This window comes from Panulirus ornatus, chromosome 67 (assembly GCF_036320965.1).
Source record: "Panulirus ornatus isolate Po-2019 chromosome 67, ASM3632096v1, whole genome shotgun sequence".
Lineage (NCBI taxonomy): Eukaryota > Metazoa > Arthropoda > Malacostraca > Decapoda > Palinuridae > Panulirus > Panulirus ornatus.
In genome coordinates this window covers 15,445,495-15,467,846 of record NC_092290.1, presented here as the reverse complement: position 1 = coordinate 15,467,846, position 22,352 = coordinate 15,445,495, and the positions used below count along the sequence as shown (strand labels likewise).

At 40.6% G+C, this 22,352-nt stretch overlaps 1 protein-coding gene across 1 annotated transcript in view; it reads left to right on the top strand.

Moving 5' to 3' along the window:
- Positions 1 to 22,352, top strand: part of LOC139747134 (glutamate receptor ionotropic, delta-2-like) — a 111,940-nt gene that overhangs the window by 53,272 nt on the left and 36,316 nt on the right. The window contains exon 9 of the mRNA XM_071659051.1: positions 20,518 to 20,830. Within this exon, the coding sequence (XP_071515152.1) occupies positions 20,518 to 20,830 (313 nt within the window). The remainder of the gene's footprint in view (positions 1 to 20,517; positions 20,831 to 22,352) is intronic.

The following is a 22,352-nucleotide window of genomic DNA, read 5'->3' as shown; positions in this document are numbered from 1 at the left end:
AATAAAAAGAGCGTGGTTGAGAGAACAGAAGAGGGTGTTTTGAAATGGTTTAGGCACATGGAGAGAATGAGTGAGGGAAGATTGACCAAGAGGATATATGTGTCGGAGGTGGAGGGAACGAGAAGTGGGAGACCAAATTGGAGGTGGAAAGATGGAGTGAAAAAGATTTTGTGTGATCGTGGCCTGAACATGCAGGAGGGTGAAAGGAGGGCAAGGAATAGAGTGAATTGGATCGATGTGGTATACCGGGGTTGACGTGCTGTCAGGGGATTGAATCAGGGCATGTGAAGCGTCTGGGGTAAACCATGGAAAGCTGTGTAGGTATGTATATTTGCGTGTGTGTACGTATGTATATACATGTGTATGGGGGTGGGTTGGGCCATTTCTTTCGTCTGTTTCCTTGCGCTACCTCGCAAACGCAAAAAAAAAAAAAAGAAAATATATATATATATATATATATATATATATATATATATATATATATATTATCCCTGGGGATAGGGTATTAAGAATACTTCCCACGTATTCCCTGCGTGTCGTAGAAGGCGACTAAAAGGGGAGGGAGCGGGGGGCTGGAAATCCTCCCCTCTCATTTTTTTTTTTTTTTTTAATTTTCCAAAAGAAGGAACAGAGGGGGGCCAGGTTAGGATATTCCGAAAAAAGGCCCAGTCCTCTGTTCTTAACGCTACCTCGCTAATGCGGGAAATGGCGAATAGTTTAAAAAAAAAAAAAAAGATATATATATATATATATATATATATATATATATATATATATATATATATATATATTGGAAAGGATCACAATTTTGCGCGTGATCAAGATATTCCTATGAGTCCACGGAGAAAATGAAACACGAAAAGTTCCTAAGTGCACTTGCGTGTAATAATCACATCATGAGGGGAGACACAGGAGAGAAATATAACAGTCAGTTGATATACATCGAAGGGACGAAGCTAGGACGCCATTTGGTAAGCATGTGATTGTCAAAAACATATATATATATATATATATATATATATATATATATATATATATATATATATATATATATATATATATATATATATATATATATATATATATATGTATATATATATATAACTTTCTAAAATGGGAAACAGAAGAAGGAGTCACGCGGGGAGTGCTCATCCTCCTCGAAGGCTCAAACTGGGGTGTCGAAATGTGTGTGGATGTAACCAAGATGTGAAAAAAGGAGAGATACGTGGTATGTTTGAGGAAAGGAACCTGGATGTTTTGGCTCTGAGTGAAACGAAGCTCAAGGGTAAGGGGGAAGAGTGGTTTGGGAATGTCTTGGGAGTAAAGTCAGGGGTTAGTGAGAGGACAAGAGGAAGGGAAGGTGTAGCAGTACACCTGAAACAGGAGTTGTGGGAGTATGTGATAGAATGTAAGAAAGTAAATTCTCGATTAATATGGGTAAAACTGAAAGTTGATGGAGAGAGATGGGTGATTATTGGTGCATATGCACCTGGGCATGAGAAGGAAGATTATGAGAGGCAAGTGTTTTGGGAGCAGCTGAATGAGTGTGTTAGTGGTTTTGATGCACGAGACCGGGTTATAGTGATGGGTGATTTGAATGCAAAGGTGAGTAATATGGCAGTTGAGGGAATAATTGGTATACATGGGGTGTTCAGTGTTGTAAATGGAAATGGTGAAGAGCTTGTAGATTTATGTGCTGAAAAAGGACTGTTGATTGGGAATACCTGGTTTAAAGATCGAGATATACATAAGTATACGTATGTAAGTAGGATAGATGGCCAGAGAGCGTTATTGGATTACGTGTTAATTGACATGCGCGCGAAAGAGAGACTTTTGGATGTTAATGTGCTGAGAGGTGCAACTGGAGGGATGTCTGATCATTATCTTGTGGAGGCTAAGGTGAAGATTTGTATGGGTTTTCAGAAAAGAAGAGTGAATGTTGGGGTGAAGAGGGTGGTGAAAGTGAGTGAGCTTGGGAAGGAGACTTGTGTGAGGAAGTACCAGGAGAGACTGAGTACAGAATGGAAAAAGGTGAGAACAATGGAAGTACGGGGAACGGGGGAGGAATGGGATGTATTTAGGGAATCAGTGATGGATTGCGCAAAAGATGCTTGTGGCATGAGAAGAGTGGGAGGTGGGTTGATTAGAAAGGGTAGTGAGTGGTGGGATGAAGAAGTAAGATTATTAGTGAAAGAGAAGAGAGAGGCATTTGGACGATTTTTGCAGGGAAGAAATGCAATTGAGAGGGAGATGTATAAAAGAAAGAGACAGGAGGTCAAGAAAAAGGTGCAAGAGGTGAAAAAGAGGGCAAATGAGGTTGGGGTGAGAGAGTATCATTAAATTTTAGGGAGAATAAAAAGATGTTCTGGAAGGAGGTAAATAACGTGCGTAAGACAAGGGAGCAAATGGGAACTTCAGTGAAGGGCGCAAATGGAGAGGTGATAACAAGTAGTGGTGATGTGAGAAAGAGATGGAGTGAGTATTTGAAGGTTTGTTGAATGTGTTTGATGATAGAGTGGCAGATATAGGGTGTTTTGGTCGAGGTGGTTTGGAAAGTGAGAGGGTTAGGGAAAATGATTTGGTAAACAGAGAAGAGGTAGTAAAAGCTTTGCGGAAGATGAAAGCTGGCAAGGCAGCAGGTTTGGATGGTAATGCAGTGGAATTTATTATAAAATGGGGTGACTTTATTATTGACTGGTTGGTAAGGTTATTTAATGTATGTATGACTCATGGTGAGGTGCCTGAAGATTGGCGGAATGCGTGCATAGTGCCTTTGTACAAAGGCAAAGGGGATAAGAGTGAGTGCTCAAATTACAGAGGTATAAGTTTGTTGAGTATTCCTGGTAAATTATATGGGAGGGTATTGAGTGAGAGGGTGAAGGCTTGTACAGAGCATCAGATTGGGGAAGAGCAGTGTGGTTTCAGAAGTGGTAGAGGATGTGTGGATCAGGTGTTTGCTTTGAAGAATGTATGTGAGTAATACTTAGAAAAGCAAATGGATTTGTATGTAGCATTTATGGATCTGGAGAAGGCATATGATAGAGTTGATAGAGATGCTCTGTGGAAGGTATTAAGAATATATGGTGTGGGAGGCAGGTTGTTTGAAGCAGTGAAAAGTTTTTACCGAGGATGTAAGGCATGTGTACGTGTAGGAAGAGAGGAAAGTGATTGGTTCTCAGTGAATGTATGTTTGCGGCAGTGGTGTGTGATGTCGCCATGGTTGTTTAATTTGTTTATGGATGGGGTTGTTAGGGAGGTGAATGCAAGAGTTTTGCAAAGAGGGGCAAGTATGAAGTCTGTTGGGGTTATATAAGAGAGCTTGGGAAGTGAGTCAGTTGTTGTTCGCTGATGATACAGCGCTGGTGGCTGATTCATGTGAGAGACTGCAGAAGCTGGTGACTGAGTTTGGTAAAGTGTGTGAAAGAAGAAAGTTAATAGTAAATGTGAATAAGAGCAAGGTTATTAGGTACAGTAGGGTTGAGGGTCAAGTCAATTGGGAGGTGAGTTTGAATGGAGAAAAACTGGAGGAAGTAAACTGTTTTAGATATCTGGGAGTGGATCTGGCAGCGGATGGAACCATGGAAGCGGAAATGGATCATTGGGTGAGGGAGGGGGCGAAAATCCTTAGAGCCTTGAAGAATGTGTGGAAGTCGAGAACATTATCTCGGAAAGCAAAAATGGGTATGTTTGAAGGAATAGTGGTTCCAACAATGTTGTATGGTTGCGAGGCGTGGGCTATGGATAGAGTTGTGCGCAGGAGGATGGATGTGCTGGAAATGAGATGTTTGAGGACAATATGTGGTGTGAGGTGGTTTGATCGAGTTAGTAACGTAAGGGTAAGAAAGATGTGTGGAAATAAAAAGAGCGTGGTTGAGAGAGCAGAAGAGGGTGTTTTGAAATGGTTTGGGCACATGGAGAGAATGAGTGAGGAAAGATTGACCAAGAGGATATATGTGTCGGAGGTGGAAGGAACGAGGGGAAGTGGGAGACCAAATTGGAGGTGGAAAGATGGAGTGAAAAAGATTTTGTGTGATCGAGGCCTGAACATGCAGGAGGGTGAAAGGAGTGCAAGGAATAGAGTGAATTGGATCGATGTGGTATACCGGGGTTGACGTGGTGTCAGTGGATTGAATCAGGGCATGTGAAGCGTCTGGGCTAAACCATGGAAAGCTGTGTAGGTATGTATATTTGCGTGTGTGTACGTATGTATATACATGTGTATGCTGGAGGGTTTGGCCATTTCTTCCGTCTGTTTCCTTGCGCTACCTCGCAAACGCGGGAGACAGGGACAAAGCAAAAAAGCAAAAAAAAAAGATATATATAAATATATATATATATATATATATATATATATATATATATATATACACACATATATATATATATATATATATATATATATATATATATATATATATATATATATATATATATATATATATATATATATACACACATATATATATATATATATATATATATATATATATATATATATATATATATATATATATATATATTTTTTTTTTCTTTTTTTTTTTTTTTTTCCAAAAGAAGGAACAGAGAATTGGGCCAGGTGAGGGTATTCCCTCAAAGGCCCAGTCCTCTGTTCTTAACGCTACCTCGCTAATGCGGGAAATGGCGAATAGTTTGAAAGAAAGAAAAAAAAAAATATATATATATATATATATATATATATATATATATATATATATATATATATATATATATATATATATATATATTATTGTTGCATATGCACCTGGGCATGAGAAGAAAGATCATGAGAGGCAAGTGTTTTGGGAGCAGCTGAATGAGTGTGTAAGGCCTGATTCACACTAGCGGTTTGACCCGCGGCGGATCCGCGGCGGTTCCAACCGCTAATGTGAACGGAGGAGGTAGTTTCACCAGGCGGGAGTCGCGACACTGATCAGCTGGGCAGGAGTCCTGCCACTGTATAGTATTAACATGGACGTAGAGGAGGCAGCATGTCTCTGGCTCTTGCATAGGTGCATTTGACGGGAAACATGTTAGACTAATCCAACCTTCAGGCACAGGCTCCATGTATCATAATTACAAGAAGTTCTTCTCCACTGTCTTGCTGGCTATGTGTGATACAAATTATTCATTTACAGATACCAGATACAGATGCCCAGATACCAATAAAAAATAAATAAAAGTCAACTTGCACTTCCGTAGGTGTTGCCATACATGAGGATCATACTCCACGTGGATATCTGTGCTGGTTGTCATGACAACAGACCAGCGATCTTCTGATTGGCTAGAAGCACGGGGTAAGCTAGCCAATGGAAAGCCATTCTGGCCTTCAAACCGCCTTGAAACCGCCAAGTGTGTACGCTCCCATTGGAACACATGTAAATCGACCCGCCGCGGATCCGCAGCGGGTGACTATAGATCTCGACCCGCCGCGGTTCCGCCGCGGGACGCGGTTGTGTGTGAACAGCTTCATTGACTTACATACAAATATACCCGCCGCGGTTCGAACCGCGGCGGGTCAAACCGCTAGTGTGAACAGGCCCTTAGTGGTTTGGATGCACAAGACCGGGTTATAGTGATGGGTGATTTGAATGTTTTGGACAATCACATGTTTACCAAATGGTTTCCTAGCTTCGTCTCTTCGATGTATATCAACTGACTGTTATATTCCTCTCTTGTGTCTCCCTTGATGATGTGATTATTACACGAAAGTGCACTTGGGAACTTTTCGTGTTTCATTTTCCCCGTGGACTCATAGGAATATCTTGATCACGCGCAAAATTGTGATCCTTTCCAACATATATATATATATATATATATATATATATATATATATATATATATATATATATATATATATATATATATATAAATATATATATATATATTTTTTTTTTTTTTTGCTTTGTCGCTGTCTCCCGCGTTTGCGAGGTAGCGCAAGGAAACAGACGAAAGAAATGGCCCAACCCACCCCCATACACGTGTATATACATACGTCCACACACGCAAATACACATACCTACACAGCTTTCCATGGTTTACCCCAGACGCTTCACATGCCCTGATTCAATCCACTGACGGCACGTCAACCCCGGTATACCACATCGCTCCAATTCACTCTATTCCTTGCCCTCCTTTCACCCTCCTGCATGTTCAGGCCCCGATCACACAAAATCTTTTTCACTCCATCTTTCCACCTCCAATTTGGTCTCCCTCTTCTCCTCGTTCCCTCCACCTCAGACACATATATTCTCTTGGTCAATCTTTCCTCACTCATTCTCTCCATGTGCCCAAACCATTTCAAAAACACCCTCTTCTGCTCTCTCAACCACGCTCTTTTCATTTCCACACATCTCTCTTACCCTTACGTTACTTACTCGATCAAACCACCTCACACCACACATTGTCCTCAAACATCTCATTTCCAGCACATCCATCCTCCTGCGCACAACTCTATCCATAGCCCATGCCTCGCAACCATACAACATTGTTGCAACCACTATTCCTTCAAACATACCCACTTTTGCTTTCCGAGATAATGTTCTCGACTTCCACACATTCTTCAAGGCTCCGAGGATTTTCGCCCCCTCCCCCACCCTATGATCCACTTCCGCTTCCATGGTTCTATCCGCTGCCAGATCCACTCCCAGATATCTAAAACACTTTACGTCCTCCAGTTTTTCTTCATTCAAACTTACCTCCCAACTGACTTGACCCTTAACCCTACTGTACCTAATTACCTTGCTCTTATTCACATTCATATTCATCTTATCATTTTTTTTTTTTTTTTTACAGAGGTATAAGTTTGTTGAGTATTCCTGGTAAATTATATGGGAGGATATTGATTGAGAGGGTGAAGGCATGTACAGAGCATCAGATTGGGGAAGAGCAGTGTGGTTTCAAAAGTGGTAGAGGATGTGTGGATCAGGTGTTTGCTTTGAAGAATGTATGTGAGAAATACTTAGAAAAGCAAATTGATTTGTATGTAGCATTTATGGATCTGGAGAAGGCATATGATAGAGTTGATAGAGATGCTCTGTGGAAGGTATTAAGAATATATGGTGTGGGAGGCAAGTTGTTAGAAGCAGTGAAAAGTTTTTATCGAGGATGTAAGGCATGTGTACGTGTAGGAAGAGAGGAAAGTGATTGGTTCTCAGTGAATGTAGGTTTGCGGCAGGGGTGTGTGATGTCTCCATGGTTGTTTAATTTGTTTATGGATGGGGTTGTTAGGGAGGTGAATGCAAGAGTTTTGGAAAGAGGGGCAAGTATGAAGTCTGTTGAGGATGAGAGAGCTTGGGAAGTGAGTCAGTTGTTGTTCGCTGATGATACAGCGCTGGTGGCTGATTCATGTGAGAAACTGCAGAAGCTGGTGACTGAGTTTGGTAAAGTGTGTGAAAGAAGAAAGTTAAGAGTAAATGTGAATAAGAGCAAGGTTGTTAGGTACAGTAGGGTTGAGGGTCAAGTCAATTGGGAGGTGAGTTTGAATGGAGAAAAACTGGAGGAAGTGAAGTGTTTTAGATATCTGGGAGTGGATCTGGCAGCGGATGGAACCATGGAAGCGGAAGTGGATCATAGGGTGGGGGAGGGGGCGAAAATTCTGGGGGCCTTGAAGAATGTGTGGAAGTCGAGAACATTATCTCGGAAAGCAAAAATGGGTATGTTTGAAGGAATAGTGGTTCCAACAATGTTGTATGGTTGCGAGACGTGGGCTATGGATAGAGTTGTGCGCAGGAGGATGGATGTGCTGGAAATGAGATGTTTGAGGACAATATGTGGTGTGAGGTGGTTTGATCGAGTAAGTAACGTAAGGGTAAGAGAGATGTGTGGAAATAAAAAGAGCGTGGTTGAGAGAGCAGAAGAGGGTGTTTTGAAATGGTTCGGGCACATGGAGAGAATGAGTGAGGAAAGATTGACCAAGAGAATATATTTGTCGGAGGTGGAGGGAACGAGGAGAAGAGGGAGACCAAATTGGAGGTGGAAAGGTGGAGTGAAAAAGATTTTGTGTGATCGGGGCCTGAACATGCAGGAGGGTGAAAGGAGGGCAAGGAATAGAGTGAATTGGAGCGATGTGGTATACCGGGGTTGACGTGCTGTCAGTGGATTGAATCAAGGCATGTGAAGCGTCTGGGGTAAACCATGGAAAGCTGTGTAGGTATGTATATTTGCGTGTGTGGACGTATGTATATACATGTGTATGGGGGTGGGTTGGGCCATTTCTTTCGTCTGTTTCCTTGCGCTACCTCGCAAACGCGGGAGACAGCGACAAAGCAAAAAAAAAAAAAAAAAAATATGAATATGAATTGAAAAATAATATATATATATATAAATATATATATATATATATATATATATATATAATATGGTGTGGGAGGCAAGTTTTAAAAAAGCAGTAAAAAAAATTTTTTTTAATCAGGTTTGTAAGGCCTGTGTACGTGAGGAAAGAAAAAGAGTGAAAGGTCTCATGAATGGGAGGTTTTTGGGGGGGCGGGGGGGGTTGAGTTCCAAGGGTTTTTAAAATTTTTTTTAAATTGGGTTTTAGGAAAGGGAATGCAATTTTTGAAAGGGGGGCAAAATGAGCCCGTTGGGATGAAGACTAGGCATGAGTCCAATTTTTTTTCGCTGTATACACGCTGGTGGCTGATTCCCCGTGGGAAAAAAGCAGAAGCTGGGCTGATTTTGGAAAGTGGTGAAAGGAAAAGGTAAGAGAATTTGAAAAAAAACAATTTATTAGGAAGGGAGGGTTGATTTGGCAAAAATCAATTGGGAGGTAAGTTTGAATGAGAAAAACCCCGAGGAAGTAAAGTGTTTTAAAAAATATTTTGGAGTTTGGGTCCCGGAGGCGGATGGACCCCGGGGAAAGGGAAGTGTTCATAGGTGGGGGGAAAGGGGGGGGGAAAAATCCGGGAGCCTTGAAGGGAAAGTTGAATCGAGAACATTAACCGGAAAGCAAAAATTGTGTATTTTGAAGGAATACTTTTTTTCCCAAAAATGTTTATGGGGGGGGCGGGCGGGGGGCTATGGATAGAGTTGTGCCAGGAGGGTGGAATGCTGGAAATGAGATGTTTGAGGACAATGGGGTGGGGAGGTGTGTGATCGACAAGAAAATAAAGGAAAAAGGATGTGTATAATAAAAAGAGCGTGGTTTTAGGGGAACAGAAGGGGTGTTTTGAAATGGTTTTTAAAAAGGGACATGGAGAGAATGAGTAGGGAAAAAATTGACCAAGGGGATATATGTTCGGGGGTGGGGGGAACGAAAGGGGAGACCCCAAAATTGGAGTGGGAAAAATGGTGAAAAAGATTTTGGGGTGATCGTGGCCTGAAAATTCAGGAGGGTGAAAGGAGGCAAGGAAAAAAGTGAATTGTCGATGTGGGATAAACCCGGGGTTTTACGGGCTTCAAAGGGGGTTTAATCAAGGGGATGGAAGCGTCTGGGGGAAAAAAACCAAAAAAGAAAGCTGTGTAGGTTTTGATATTTTTCGGGGTGTACGTATTAATACATGTGTAAAAGGGGGGGGGGTGGGTTTGGGGCCATTTCTTTCGTCGTTTCCTTCGCTCCCCCGCCCAAAACCCCAAAAAAAAAAAAAAAAAAAAAAAAATATATATAAATATATATATATATATTTTATATATAAATATATAAATTTTCCCCCGGGATAGGGTATTAAGAAATTACTTCCCCCGTATCCCGCGTGCCCGTAGAAGGGACTAAAAGGGAGGGACAGGGGGCGAAATCCTCCCCCTCCTTTTTTTTTTTTTTTTTTTTTTTTTTTTAATTTTTCCCCCCAAAAAAAGTAAAAAGGGGGGGGGCCGGGTTTAGGATATTCCCAAAAAAAGGGGGGCCCAAAAAGGCCTCTGTTTTTTAAAAAAGGGCAAAAACCCCCCGTTTAAATTGGGGGAAAAAATGGCAATATTTTAAAAAAAAAAAAAAAAAAAGATATAAATATATATATATATATATATATAAAAATAATATATATATTTTATATATAAAATATTGGAAAGGATCAAAATTTTGCGCGTGATCAAAAAATTTTTCCTATATCCACGGGAAAAAGAAAAAACGAAAGTTCCTAAGCACTGCGTGAAAATAATCACATCATGAGGGGAACAAGAGAAAAAAAAAAACAGTTTTTTGAAATACATCAAAGGGGACGAAGCTGGGACCCCCCATTGTTAAAAATGATTGTCAAAAACATATAAAATAATAATATATATAAAAATTAAATAAAATATATATATATAAAAAATTATATTTTTAATTAAAAAAAAATATAAAAATAATAAAAAAATATAATATATGAAATATATATAAAATAACTTTCAAAATGGGAAACTAAGAAGGACCCCCCGGGGGGAGTTCATCCCTCCTCGAAGGCCAAACTGGGGGCGAAATTGTGGGAGAACAAATGGAAAAAAGGAAAACTGGTATTTTAAAGGAAAGGAACCTGGATTTTGGCCTGAGTGAAACGAGGCTCAAGGTAAGGGGGAAGATTTGTTTGGGGAATGTCTTTGGAGTAAAGCCCCGGGGTTGGGTGAGGGGAAAAGGGGGAAGGGGAAGGTGTAAGCAGAAACCCCTAAACAGATGTGGGAGAATGTAAAAGAATGTAGAAATTAAACCCCCCGTTTAATAGGGGAAAAAACTGAAATTTGATGGAGAGAGATGGGTATTTTTGGTGAAATAGCACCGGGCATGAAAAGGAAGATAGAGAGGCAAGTTTTTTTGGGAGCAGCGGGAATTTGAGGTGTTAGGGGTTTTTGATGCACGGAAAAACCGGGGGGTTAAAAGTGAGGGGGTTGATTGACTCAAAGGGTAGTAATATGGCAGTTGAGGGAATAATGGAAAAACATGGGGGTTAAATTGTTGTAAGGGAAAAATGGTGAAGAGCTGTAGTTTTTATTCTGAAAAAAGGAAACTGTTGATTTGGGAAATACCGGTTAAAAGACGAATAAAAAACATAAGTAAACGTATGTAAGTAGGATAAAAAGGCCAAAAAGAGCGTTTTTTTGGATTTCGTGTTAAAATTTACCCGCGCGCGAAAGGGGAGACCTTTGGATTTAATTGTCTGGGAAAGGGTTTAACTGGAGGATGTCTGGGTCATTACTTTTGGAGGCTAAGTGAAATTTGTAGGGTTTTTCCCCGAAAAAAAAGAGGAATTTGGGGGGGAAAAGGTGGGGAAAAATGATGAGCCCGGGAAAGGGAACCCTTTTTGAGAAGTAAACCCAAAGGGGAGACTGAGTACAAAAATGGAAAAAAGGTGAGAACAATGGAAGTTAAAAGGGGAACAGGAATGGGAGTATTTGGGATCAGGATTTAAACGCCCCCGAAGCATGGGCATGAAGGGTTTGGGGTGGGTTATAAAAAGGGATGAGGGGTTTGGAAGAAGTAAGATTATTTAGGGAGGCCTTGGACCCATTTTGCAGGGAGAAATGCGAGGGAGTTTATCAAAGAAAAACAGAGGCCAAAAAAGGGGGCCCGAGGGGAAAAAAAAGGGGGGAAATGGAGGGGTTGGGGAGAGAGTAACAAAAAAATTTTAGAAAAGGGAGAAAAAAAAGGGTGTTCCCGGAAGGGAAAAAAAAGTGGGTTTTAAAACAAGGAGCAAATGGATTTTTGGGGAGGGGGGCAAATGGGAGAGGTGAAAAAACAGTAGGGTGATTTTGAGAAAGAGATGGAGTGATATTTAAAGTTTTGAATGTGTTTTTTATGATAGAGGGTTTCAGATATAGGGTGCTTGGGCGAGGGGTTTTGTGGAAAGGGAAGGGTTTGGAAAATGATTTGGTAAACAGAGAAGAGGGAAAAAAAGCTTTTTTTCGGGAAAAAGAAAAAGCTGGCAACAGCAGAATGGAGTTTAAAGCAGGGGGAAAAATTTTATAAAAAATTAAAAAAAGGGGTCTTTTATTATTGACTGTTGTAAAAGGGTTTTTTAAAAGTATGGGATGACCCCATGGTTAAAGGGGCCTAAGATTGGGGGGAATGCGTGCATAGGCCTTTTTTTAAAAAAAGGCAAAGGGGATAAGAGTTAGTCTCCAATTACAGAGGTATAAGTTTGTTGAGTATTCCGGTAAAAAATTTAAGGGAGGGTATTCAGTGAGAGGGAAGGCTTTGTAAAAGAGCATCAATGGGGAAGACCCGTGTGGTTTCAGGGAAATGGAGAGAAAATTTGGGGTCAGGTGTTTCTTAAAAAATGTATGGATATTTCTTAAAAAGCAAAAAAGATTAGTAAAGAAACATTTTATGATCTGGAAAGGCAAGATGAGTTGATAGAGATGCTGGGGAAGGGATAAAAAATAATGGTGTGGGAAAAGGGAGTTGTTTGAAGCAGGGAAAAGTTTTAAAAAGAGGATTAAGGCATGTTAAAGTGTAAGAAGAGAGGAAAAAAGGGTTTTTTTCTCATGAATTATGTTTGCGGCAGGTTGGGGTGTGAGTCGCCATGGTTTTTTAAAAATTTTTTTTTTAGGGTGGGGTTGTTAGGAGGTGAATGCAAGAGTTTTGGGAAAGAGGGGGGGGAAGTAAGAAGTAGTTGGGGTTATAAAAAGAAGGGTTGGAAAATGAGTCAGTTGTTGTTTTGCTGATGAAAAAGCGGGTGGCTGATCAAAGTGAGAGACTGCAAACTGGTGACGAGTTTTGGGAAAGTGTGTGAAAGAAGAAAGTTAATAGTAAATGTGAATAAGACAAGGGTTATTAGGTACATTAGGGTTGAGGTCAAGTCAATTGGGAGGTGAGTTTGAAAGGGAGAAAAACTGGGGGAAAAGAAAAACCGGGTTTTAGATATCTGGGAGTGGGTCTGGCAGCGGATGGAACCATGGAAGCGGAAATGGAAATCATTGGGTGAGGGGGGGGGCAAAATCCAAAAAGGGGTGCCATGAAGAATGTGAGGAAGTCGAGAACATTATCCTCGGAAAGCAAAAATGGGTATGTTTGAAGGAATGGGTGGTTCCAACAAATGTTGAAAGGGTTTTCGGGGCGGGGGCTATGGATAGAGTTGTGCGCAGGAGGGGGAAGTGCTGGAAAGAATGTTTGGGGCCCAAAAAGTTGTGTGAGGTGGTTTGATCGAGTTAGAAACCGTAAGGGTAAGAAAGTGGTGGAAAAAAAAGAGCGTGGTTGGGGAGAGCAGAAGGAGGGGGGTTTTAATGAAAGGGTTTTTGGGCCCATGGAAGAAATGAGTGAGGAAAGATTGACCAAGAGAAATAAGTGCCGGAGGTGGAAGAAGGGAGGGAAGTGGGGGGCCCCAAATTTGGGAGGGGAAAAGGGATGGAGGGGAAAAAGTTTTTTGTGTGATCGAGGCCTAAACCCATGCAGGAGGGTGAAAGGATGCAAGGAAAAGAGTGTTTTTGGATCGATGTGGTATACCCGGTTGACGTGGTGTCAAATGAATTGAATCAGGGCATGTGAAGCGTCCCGGGCCTTCAAACCATAGGAAAGCTGTGTAAAAAGGGATGTATATTTGCGTGTGTGTACTAAAGTATATACAGTGTATGCGGAGGGTTTGGCCATTTTTTTTTTCCGTCTTTTCCGCCCCTACCCAAAAAACCCCCAAAACCCCCGGGAGAAAAGGGACAAAGCAAAAAAGCAAAAAAAAAAGAATATAAAATAAATATAAAAAATTATATAAATTAATATATATATATATATACACACAAAATTTTATATATAAAATTATATATATATATATATATATAATATATATATATATATATATATATATAATATATATTATATATATATAATAACACACATATATAAAAAATATAAAAATATATATAATATATATATAAAAATATTTTATAATATATAATTTATTTTTATTTTTTTTTTTTTTTTTTTTTTTTTTTTTTTTCCAAAAGAAGGAAAAAGAGAATTGGGCCAGGTGAGGGTTCCTCAAAGGCCCAGTCCCCCTGTTCTTAAAAAGCTACCCTCGCTAAAAGCGGGAAAAGGCGGGAAAAGTTTGAAAGAAAGAAAAAAAAAAATATATAAAATATTATATATAATATTAATAATATATAATAATATATTATATATATATATAATATAATTATTGTTTTCATAAAGCAAACCGGGCATGAGAAGAAAGGGTCAAAAGAGAGGCAAGTGTTTTGGGGGAGCGCTGATGAAATGTGTAAGGGGGTGATTCACACAACGGTTTGAACCCCCCGGCGGAAACCGCGGGGGGGTTCCAACCGCAAATGTTAACCCGGGGGAGGTAGTTTCACCAGGCGGGAGTCGGACACTGAACAACTGGGCAGAGGTCCTGCCACTGTAAGTATTAAAAAAAGGCCCTAGAGGAGGCAGCATTCTCTGGCTCTGCAAGGTGCATTTGACGGGAAACATGTTAGAAAAAATCCAACCTTCCAAAAGGGACACCCATGTATCAAAAATTACAAGAATTCTTCTCCACTGCTTGCTGGCTATTTGTGAAAACAAAATTAAATTTATTCCAAAACCAATACAATGCCCAGATACCCAAAAAAAAAATAAAAAAAAGTCCAAATTGCACTTCCGTAGGGTGTTGCCATACATTAGATCATACTCCACGTGGATATCTGTGCTGGTTGTCATGACAACAGACCACGATCTTCTGATTGGCTAGAAGCACGGGGTAAGCTAGCCAATGGAAAGCCATTCTGGCCTTCAAACCGCCTTGAAACCGCCAAGTGTGTACGCTCCCATTGGAACCCCATGTAAATCGACCCGCCGCGGATCCGCAGCGGGTGATTTATAAAATCTTCGACCCGCCGCGGTTCCGCCCGGGAAACGCGGTTGTGTGTGAACAGCTTCATTGACATACATACAAATATAACCCGCCGCGGTTCGAACCGCGGCGGGTCAAACCGCTAGTGTGAACAGGCCCTTAGTGGTTTGGAGCACACAAGACCGGGTTATAGTGATGGTTGATTTGAATGTTTTGGACAATCACATGTTTACCAAAGGGTTTTTCCTAGCTTCGTCTCTTCGATGTATATCAACGGACTGTTATATTCCTCTCTTGTGTCCCTTAAATGATGTGATTATTACACGAAAGTGCACTTGGGAACTTTTCGTGTTTCATTTTCCCCGTGGACTCATAGGAATATCTTGATCACGCGCAAAATTGTGATCCTTTCCAACATATAATATATATATATAATCTATATAAAAATATATATATTATATATATATATATATATATAAAAATATATATAAAAAATATTTATTATATTATTTTTTTTTTTTTTTTGCTTTGTCGCTGTCTCCCGCGTTTGCGAGGTAGCGCAAGGAAACAGACGAAAGAAATGGCCCAACCCACCCCCATACACGTGTATATAACATACGTCCACAACACGCAATAATCCCACATACCTACACAGCTTTCCATGGTATTACCCCAGACGCCTTCACATGCCCTAAATTCAATCCACTGACGGCACGTCACCGGTAACCACATCGCTCCAATTCACTCTTTTCCTTGCCTCCTTTTTCCCCACCTTCCGCATGTTCAGGCCCCGATCACACACAAAATCTTTTTCACTCCATCTTTCCACCTCCAATTTGGTCTCCCTCTTCTCCTCGTTCCCCCTCCACCTCAGACACATATATTCTCTTGGTCAATCTTTCCCCCACTCATTCTCTCCATGTGCCCAAACCATTTCAAAAACACCCTCTTCTGCTCTCTCCACCACGCTCTTTTCATATTCCACACATCTCTCTTACCCTTACGTTACTTACTCGTCATCAAACCACCTCACAACCACACATTGTCCTCAAACATCTCATTTCCAGCACATCATCCTCCTGCGCACAACTCTATCCAAGCCCATGCCTCGCAAACCATACAACATTGTTGCAACCACTATTCCTTCAAACATACCCACTTTTGCTTTCCGAGATAATGTTCTCGACTTCCACACATTCTTCAAGGCTCCGAGGATTTTCGCCACCTCCCCCACCCTATGATCCACTTCCGCTTCCATGGTTCTATCCGCTGCCAGAATCCACTCCCAGATATCTAAAACACTTTACGTCCCCAGTTTTTCTTCATTCAACTTACCTCCCAACTGACTTGACCCTTAACCCTACTGTACACTAATTACCTTGCTCTTATTCACATTCATATTCATCTTATCATTTTTTTTTTTTTTTTTACAGAGGTATAAGTTTGTTGAGTATTCCTGGTAAATTATATGGGAGGATATTGATTGAGAGGGTGAAGGCATGTACAGAGCATCAGATTGGGAAGAGCAGTGTGGTTTCAAAAGTGGTAGAGATGATGTGTGGATTCAGGTGTTTGCTTTGAAGAATGTATGTGAGAAATACTTAGAAAAGCAAATTGATTTGTAATGTAGCATTTATGGATTTGAGAAAAAGGCATATGGATAGAGTTGATAGAGATGCTCTGTGGAAGGTATTAAGAATAATATGGTGTGGGGAGGCAAGTTGTTAGAAGCAGTGAAAAGTTTTTATCGAGGATGTAAGGCATGTGTACGTGTAGGAAAGAGAGGAAAGTGATTGGTTCTCAGATGAATGTAGGTTTGCGGCAGGGGTGTGTGATGTCTCCATGGTTGTTTAATTTGTTTATGGATGGGGTTGTTAGGGAGGTGAATGCAAGAGTTTTGGAAAGAGGGGCAAGTATGAAGTCTGTTGAGGATGAGAGAGCTTGGGAAGTGAGTCAGTTGTTGTTCGCTGATGATACAGCGCTGGTGGCTGATTCATGTGAGAAACTGCAGAAGCTGGTGACTGAGTTTGGTAAAGTGTGTGAAAGAAGAAAGTTAAGAGTAAATGTGAATAAGAGCAAGGTTGTTAGGTACAGTAGGGTTGAGGGTCAAGTCAATTGGGAGGTGAGTTTGAATGGAGAAAAACTGGAGGAAGTGAAGTGTTTTAGATATCTGGGAGTGGATCTGGCAGCGGATGGAACCATGGAAGCGGAAGTGGATCATAGGGTGGGGGAGGGGGCGAAAATTCTGGGAGCCTTGAAGAATGTGTGGAAGTCGAGAACATTATCTCGGAAAGCAAAAATGGGTATGTTTGAAGGAATAGTGGTTCCAACAATGTTGTATGGTTGCGAGGCGTGGGCTATGGATAGAGTTGTGCGCAGGAGGATGGATGTGCTGGAAATGAGATGTTTGAGGACAATATGTGGTGTGAGGTGGTTTGATCGAGTAAGTAACGTAAGGGTAAGAGAGATGTGTGGAAATAAAAAGAGCGTGGTTGAGAGAGCAGAAGAGGGTGTTTTGAAATGGTTCGGGCACATGGAGAGAATGAGTGAGGAAAGATTGACCAAGAGAATATATGTTCGGAGGTGGAGGGAACGAGGAGAAGAGGGAGACCAAATTGGAGGTGGAAAGTTGGAGTGAAAAAGATTTTGTGTGATCGGGGCCTGAACATGCAGGAGGGTGAAAGGAGGGCAAGGAATAGAGTGAATTGGAGCGATGTGGTATACCGGGTTGACGTGCTGTCAGTGGATTGAATCAAGGCATGTGAAGCGTCTGGGGTAAACCATGGAAAGCTGTGTAGGTATGTATATTTGCGTGTGTGGACGTATGTATATACATGTGTAATGGGGGTGGGTTGGGCCATTTCTTTCGCTCTGTTTCCTTGCGCTACCTCGCAAACGCGGGAGACAGCGACAAAGCAAAAAAAAAAAAAAAAATAATATGAATATGAATGTGAAAAATATATATATATATATATAATATATATATATATATATATATATAATATATATTATATATATAATATATTATATAATATATATATATATATATATATAATATATATATATATATATATATATTATATATATAATATATATATATATAATATATATATATATATAATATATATATATATATATATATATATATATACAAAGAAATATACATGATATACATGTATACACAGGTACTTTATTCATACTTTCGGCCCTTTCTCCCCTTGGGTTCCATTTTCCCGTCGCCACCCCGCCATACATGAAAATAAAACCCCCTCCACCCGCACGCACGCAAGGTAGCACTAGTTAAAGACAACAAATGCCACATTCGTTCACACTTAGTCTCTTGATGTCATGTATAATGAACCGAAACCACAACTCCATTTCTACATCCAGGCCCCACAGAACCTTCCATGGTTTACCCCAGACGCTTCACATACCCTGGTTCAGTCCATTGACAGTACGTCGGCCCTCGTATACCAATTCACTGTATGGATTTGTATGTAGCATTTATGGATCTGGAGAAGGCTCATGATAGAGTTGATGCTCTCTGGAAGGTATTATGAATATATGGTGTGGGAGGCAAGTTGTTAGAAGCAGTGAAAAGTTTTTATCGAGGATGTAAAGCATGTGTACGTGTAGGAAGAGAGGAAAGTGATTGGTTCTCAGTAAATGTAGGTTTGCGGCAGGGGTGTGTGATGTCTCCTTGGTTGTTTAATTTGTTTATGGATGGGGTTGTTAGGGAGGTGAATGCAAGAGTTTTGGAAAGAGGGGCAAGTATGAAGTCAGTTGTGGATGAGAGAGCTTGGGAAGTGAGTCAGTTATTGTTCGCTTATGATACAGCGCTGGTGGCTGATTCATGCGAGAAACTGCAGAAGCTGGTGACTGAGTTTGGTAAAGTGTGTGAAAGAAGAAAGTTAAGAGTAAATGTGAATAAGAGCAAGGTTAGTAGGTACAGTAGGGTTGAGGGACAAGTCAATTGGGAGGTACGTTTGAATAGAGAAAAAATGGAGGAAGTAAAGTATTTTAGATATCTGGGAGTGGATCTGGCAGCGGATGGAACCATGGAAGCGGAAGTGAATCATAGGGTGGGGGAGGGGGCGAAAATCCTGGGAGCCTTGAAGAATGTGTGGAAGTCGAGAACATTATCTCGGAAAGCAAAAATGGGTATGTTTGAAGGAATAGTGGTTCCAACAATGTTGTATGGTTGCGAGGCGCGGCTATGGATAGAGTTGTGCGGAGGAGGGTGGATGTGCTGGAAATGAGATGTTTGAGGACAATATGTGGTGTGAGGTGCTTTGATCGAGTAAGTAATGTAAGGGTGGGAGAGATGTGTGGAAATAAAAAGAGCGTGGTTGAGAGAGCAGAAGAGGGTGTTTTGAAATGGTTTGGGCACATGGAGAGAATGAGTGAGGAAAGATTGACCAAGAGGATATATGCGTCGGAGGTGGAGGGAACGAGGAGAAGTGGTAGATCACATTGGAGGTGGAAAGATGGAGTGAAAAAGATTTTGTGTGATCGGGGCCTGAACATGCAGGAGGGTAAAAGGTGGGTAAGGAATAGAGTGAATTGGATCGATGTGGTATACCGTGGTTGACGTGCTGTCAGTGGATTGAATCATTGCATGTGAAGCGTCTGGGGTAAACCATGGAAAGTTGTGTGGGGCCTGGAGGTGGAAAGGGAGCTGTGGTTTCGGGCATTATTGCATGACAGCTAGAGACTGAGTGTGAACGAATGGGGCCTTTGTTGTCTTTTCCTAGCGCTACCTCGCACACTTGTGGGGGGAGGGGGATGGTATTCCATGTGTGGCGAGATGGCGATGGGAATGAATAAAGGCAGACAGTGTGAATTGTGTGCATGGATATATATGTATGTGTCTGTGTGTGTATATATATATATATGTACATTGAGATGTATAGGTATGTATATTTGCGTGTGTGGACGTGTATGTATATACATGTGTATGGGGGTGGGTTGGGCCGTTTCTTTCGTCTGTTTCCTTGCGCTACCTCGCAAACGCCGGAGACAGCGACAAAGCAAAATAAATAAAATAAATATATATATATATATATATATATATATATATATATATATATATATATATATATATATATATAAATATATATATTGAAAGTTATAACTAACCAATCAAGAACGTAATCATTCTCTTTCATGAGACATTCAACTGCAATACCATCCAGACCAGCAGCCTCGCCATATTTCGTTTCATGCAAGTATTTTCCCATCTTCCTCGCTATTTTCATCAGACCACTGGTCATGACTCACTCACTTGCCATACCTCCCCGACCCTGTCATCTTATCATCAATCTCATATAATAATCTTTCATAGTACTCGTTTCATCTCCCATTCACCTCACCACTGCTTATTATCACTAACTCATTTACCCTTTCATAAATACTCTCATTCATCAACTTGTTTTTCTCAAGTTATCAACCTCTTTTAGAATCCTCTCTTTGTCCTCCTTGAGCTTTGCTGATTTTCGCTCGCCTCAATTCTCATCTATTCTCATAATTAGCTCCTGCACCTTCCTCTTGACTGCTTGGCGCTTTCTCTTGAACTTCTTCCAATCGCTCGAACTCCTGTACTGTGAGCAACGTGAATACACCTCTCTATTTCATTAGGATCTTTATTTCGTCATCACACCATTATATCCTTTCATATTCAATCACTTCTCTCCTTCAGTATGTCACACATTTCAGCACTGCTTCCGTAAACACCTCCCATTCCTCACCCACTAGCTATATATATATGTCAAAGTTTTTATTGATATCAGTGGGAGAGTATCATTCCTAATGACAATTTTCTTCTTATGAACAGTGGTGGTGATGAGATAAGAGGCCTTCAGTCCCTCAGCTTCAGCTGGTACTACGCCTTCGGTATGCACTTCTGTGAAGCTCACGCTTCCCTTCCTCGTATGGCCAGCACTCAGATCTTGGTCATGTTCCTGTGGCTGTACACTATGATACTGACCATTGCCTACTCCACCAACCTGAGGGCTTTCCTAATAGTGAGGAAGCCACCGGCTATGATGGAGACCATCAAGGAACTATATGAATCCGGCCTCGAAGTGGCGGCAGAAGGAACTGTTTATAGAGATGGGATAGCCGCTTCAAGTGACCCTTACCTGAGGGTGAGGAGACAGATAGTACTAAGACACGTCCACACACAAGAACACAAGATACTGGACATATTGCACATAACACATCCTTAACAACATGGTTTATATACTGGACATGTTGCACATAACACATCCTTAACAACCTGGTTTATGTACTGGACATGTTGCACATAACACATCCTTAACAACCTGGTTTATGTACTGGACATGTTGCACATAACACATCCTTAACAACCTGGTTTATGTACTGGACATGTTGCACATAACACATCCTTAACAACCTGGTTTATATACTGGACATGTTGCACATAACACATCCTTAACAACATGGTTTATATACTGGACATATTGCACATAACACAACCTTAACAACATGGTTTATATACTGGACATGTTGCACATAATACAACCTTACCAACATGGTTTATATACTGGACATATTGCACATAACACAACCTTAACAACATGGTTTATATACTGGACATGTTGCACATAATACAACCTTACCAACCTGCTTAATGTACTGCACATGTTGCACATAACACAACCTTACCAACCTGGTTAATGTACTGGACATGTTGCACATAACACAACCTTACCAACTTGGTTAATGTACTGGACATGTTGCACATAACACATCCTTAACAACCTGGTTTATGTACTGGACATGTTGCACATAACACATCCTTAACAACCTGGTTTATGTACTGGACATGTTGCACATAACACATCCTTAACAACCTGGTTTATGTACTGGACATGTTGCACATAACACATCCTTAACAACCTGGTTAATGTACTGCACATGTTGCACATAACACAACCTTACCAACTTTGTTAATGTACTGGATATGTTGCACATAACACATCCTTAACAACCTGGTTTATGTACTGGACATGTTGCACATAACACATCTTTAACAACCTGGTTTATGTACTGGACATGTTGCACATAACACATCCTTAACAACCTGGTTTAATGTACTGGACATGTTGCACATAATACATCCTTAACAACCTGGTTTAATGTACTGGACATGTTGCACATAATACATCCTTAACAACCTGGTTTATGGTGATCCTCTTTTAACAGGATGGAATGGACGGTTTGTTTAGAAACTTCAGCTTTGTTGTGTCTTCCCGGCCAGAGGCTGGTACTGGGGTTGTTGCCTGGATCCTCCATCATTTATCTCTTTATCCAACTGTATTTACTTTGCTATTCTGCTAAACAAGTTTCACTCGTATCCCAAAACTGATTATTGATTTCCACCTCATCTTACTTCCCATAACCTACGTGAATATCACTATTTTATCAATATTTGCTTCACTTTCTTTCCTATTGCCTTCCATTTATCCTTAAAATCAGAGAACAACGTCTTCCTATTTCCCTGTATTACCGTGTTCATCATCTCAGTGGTGCCCCTTCGTCTCCTCTCTCATGGACCACATACAGTTACAGTCCATATGTTAAATTGTCTGAGAATATTCACCATCATTCCATCTTTTGTTTAACAAGATCCTGTATCTTCATTCA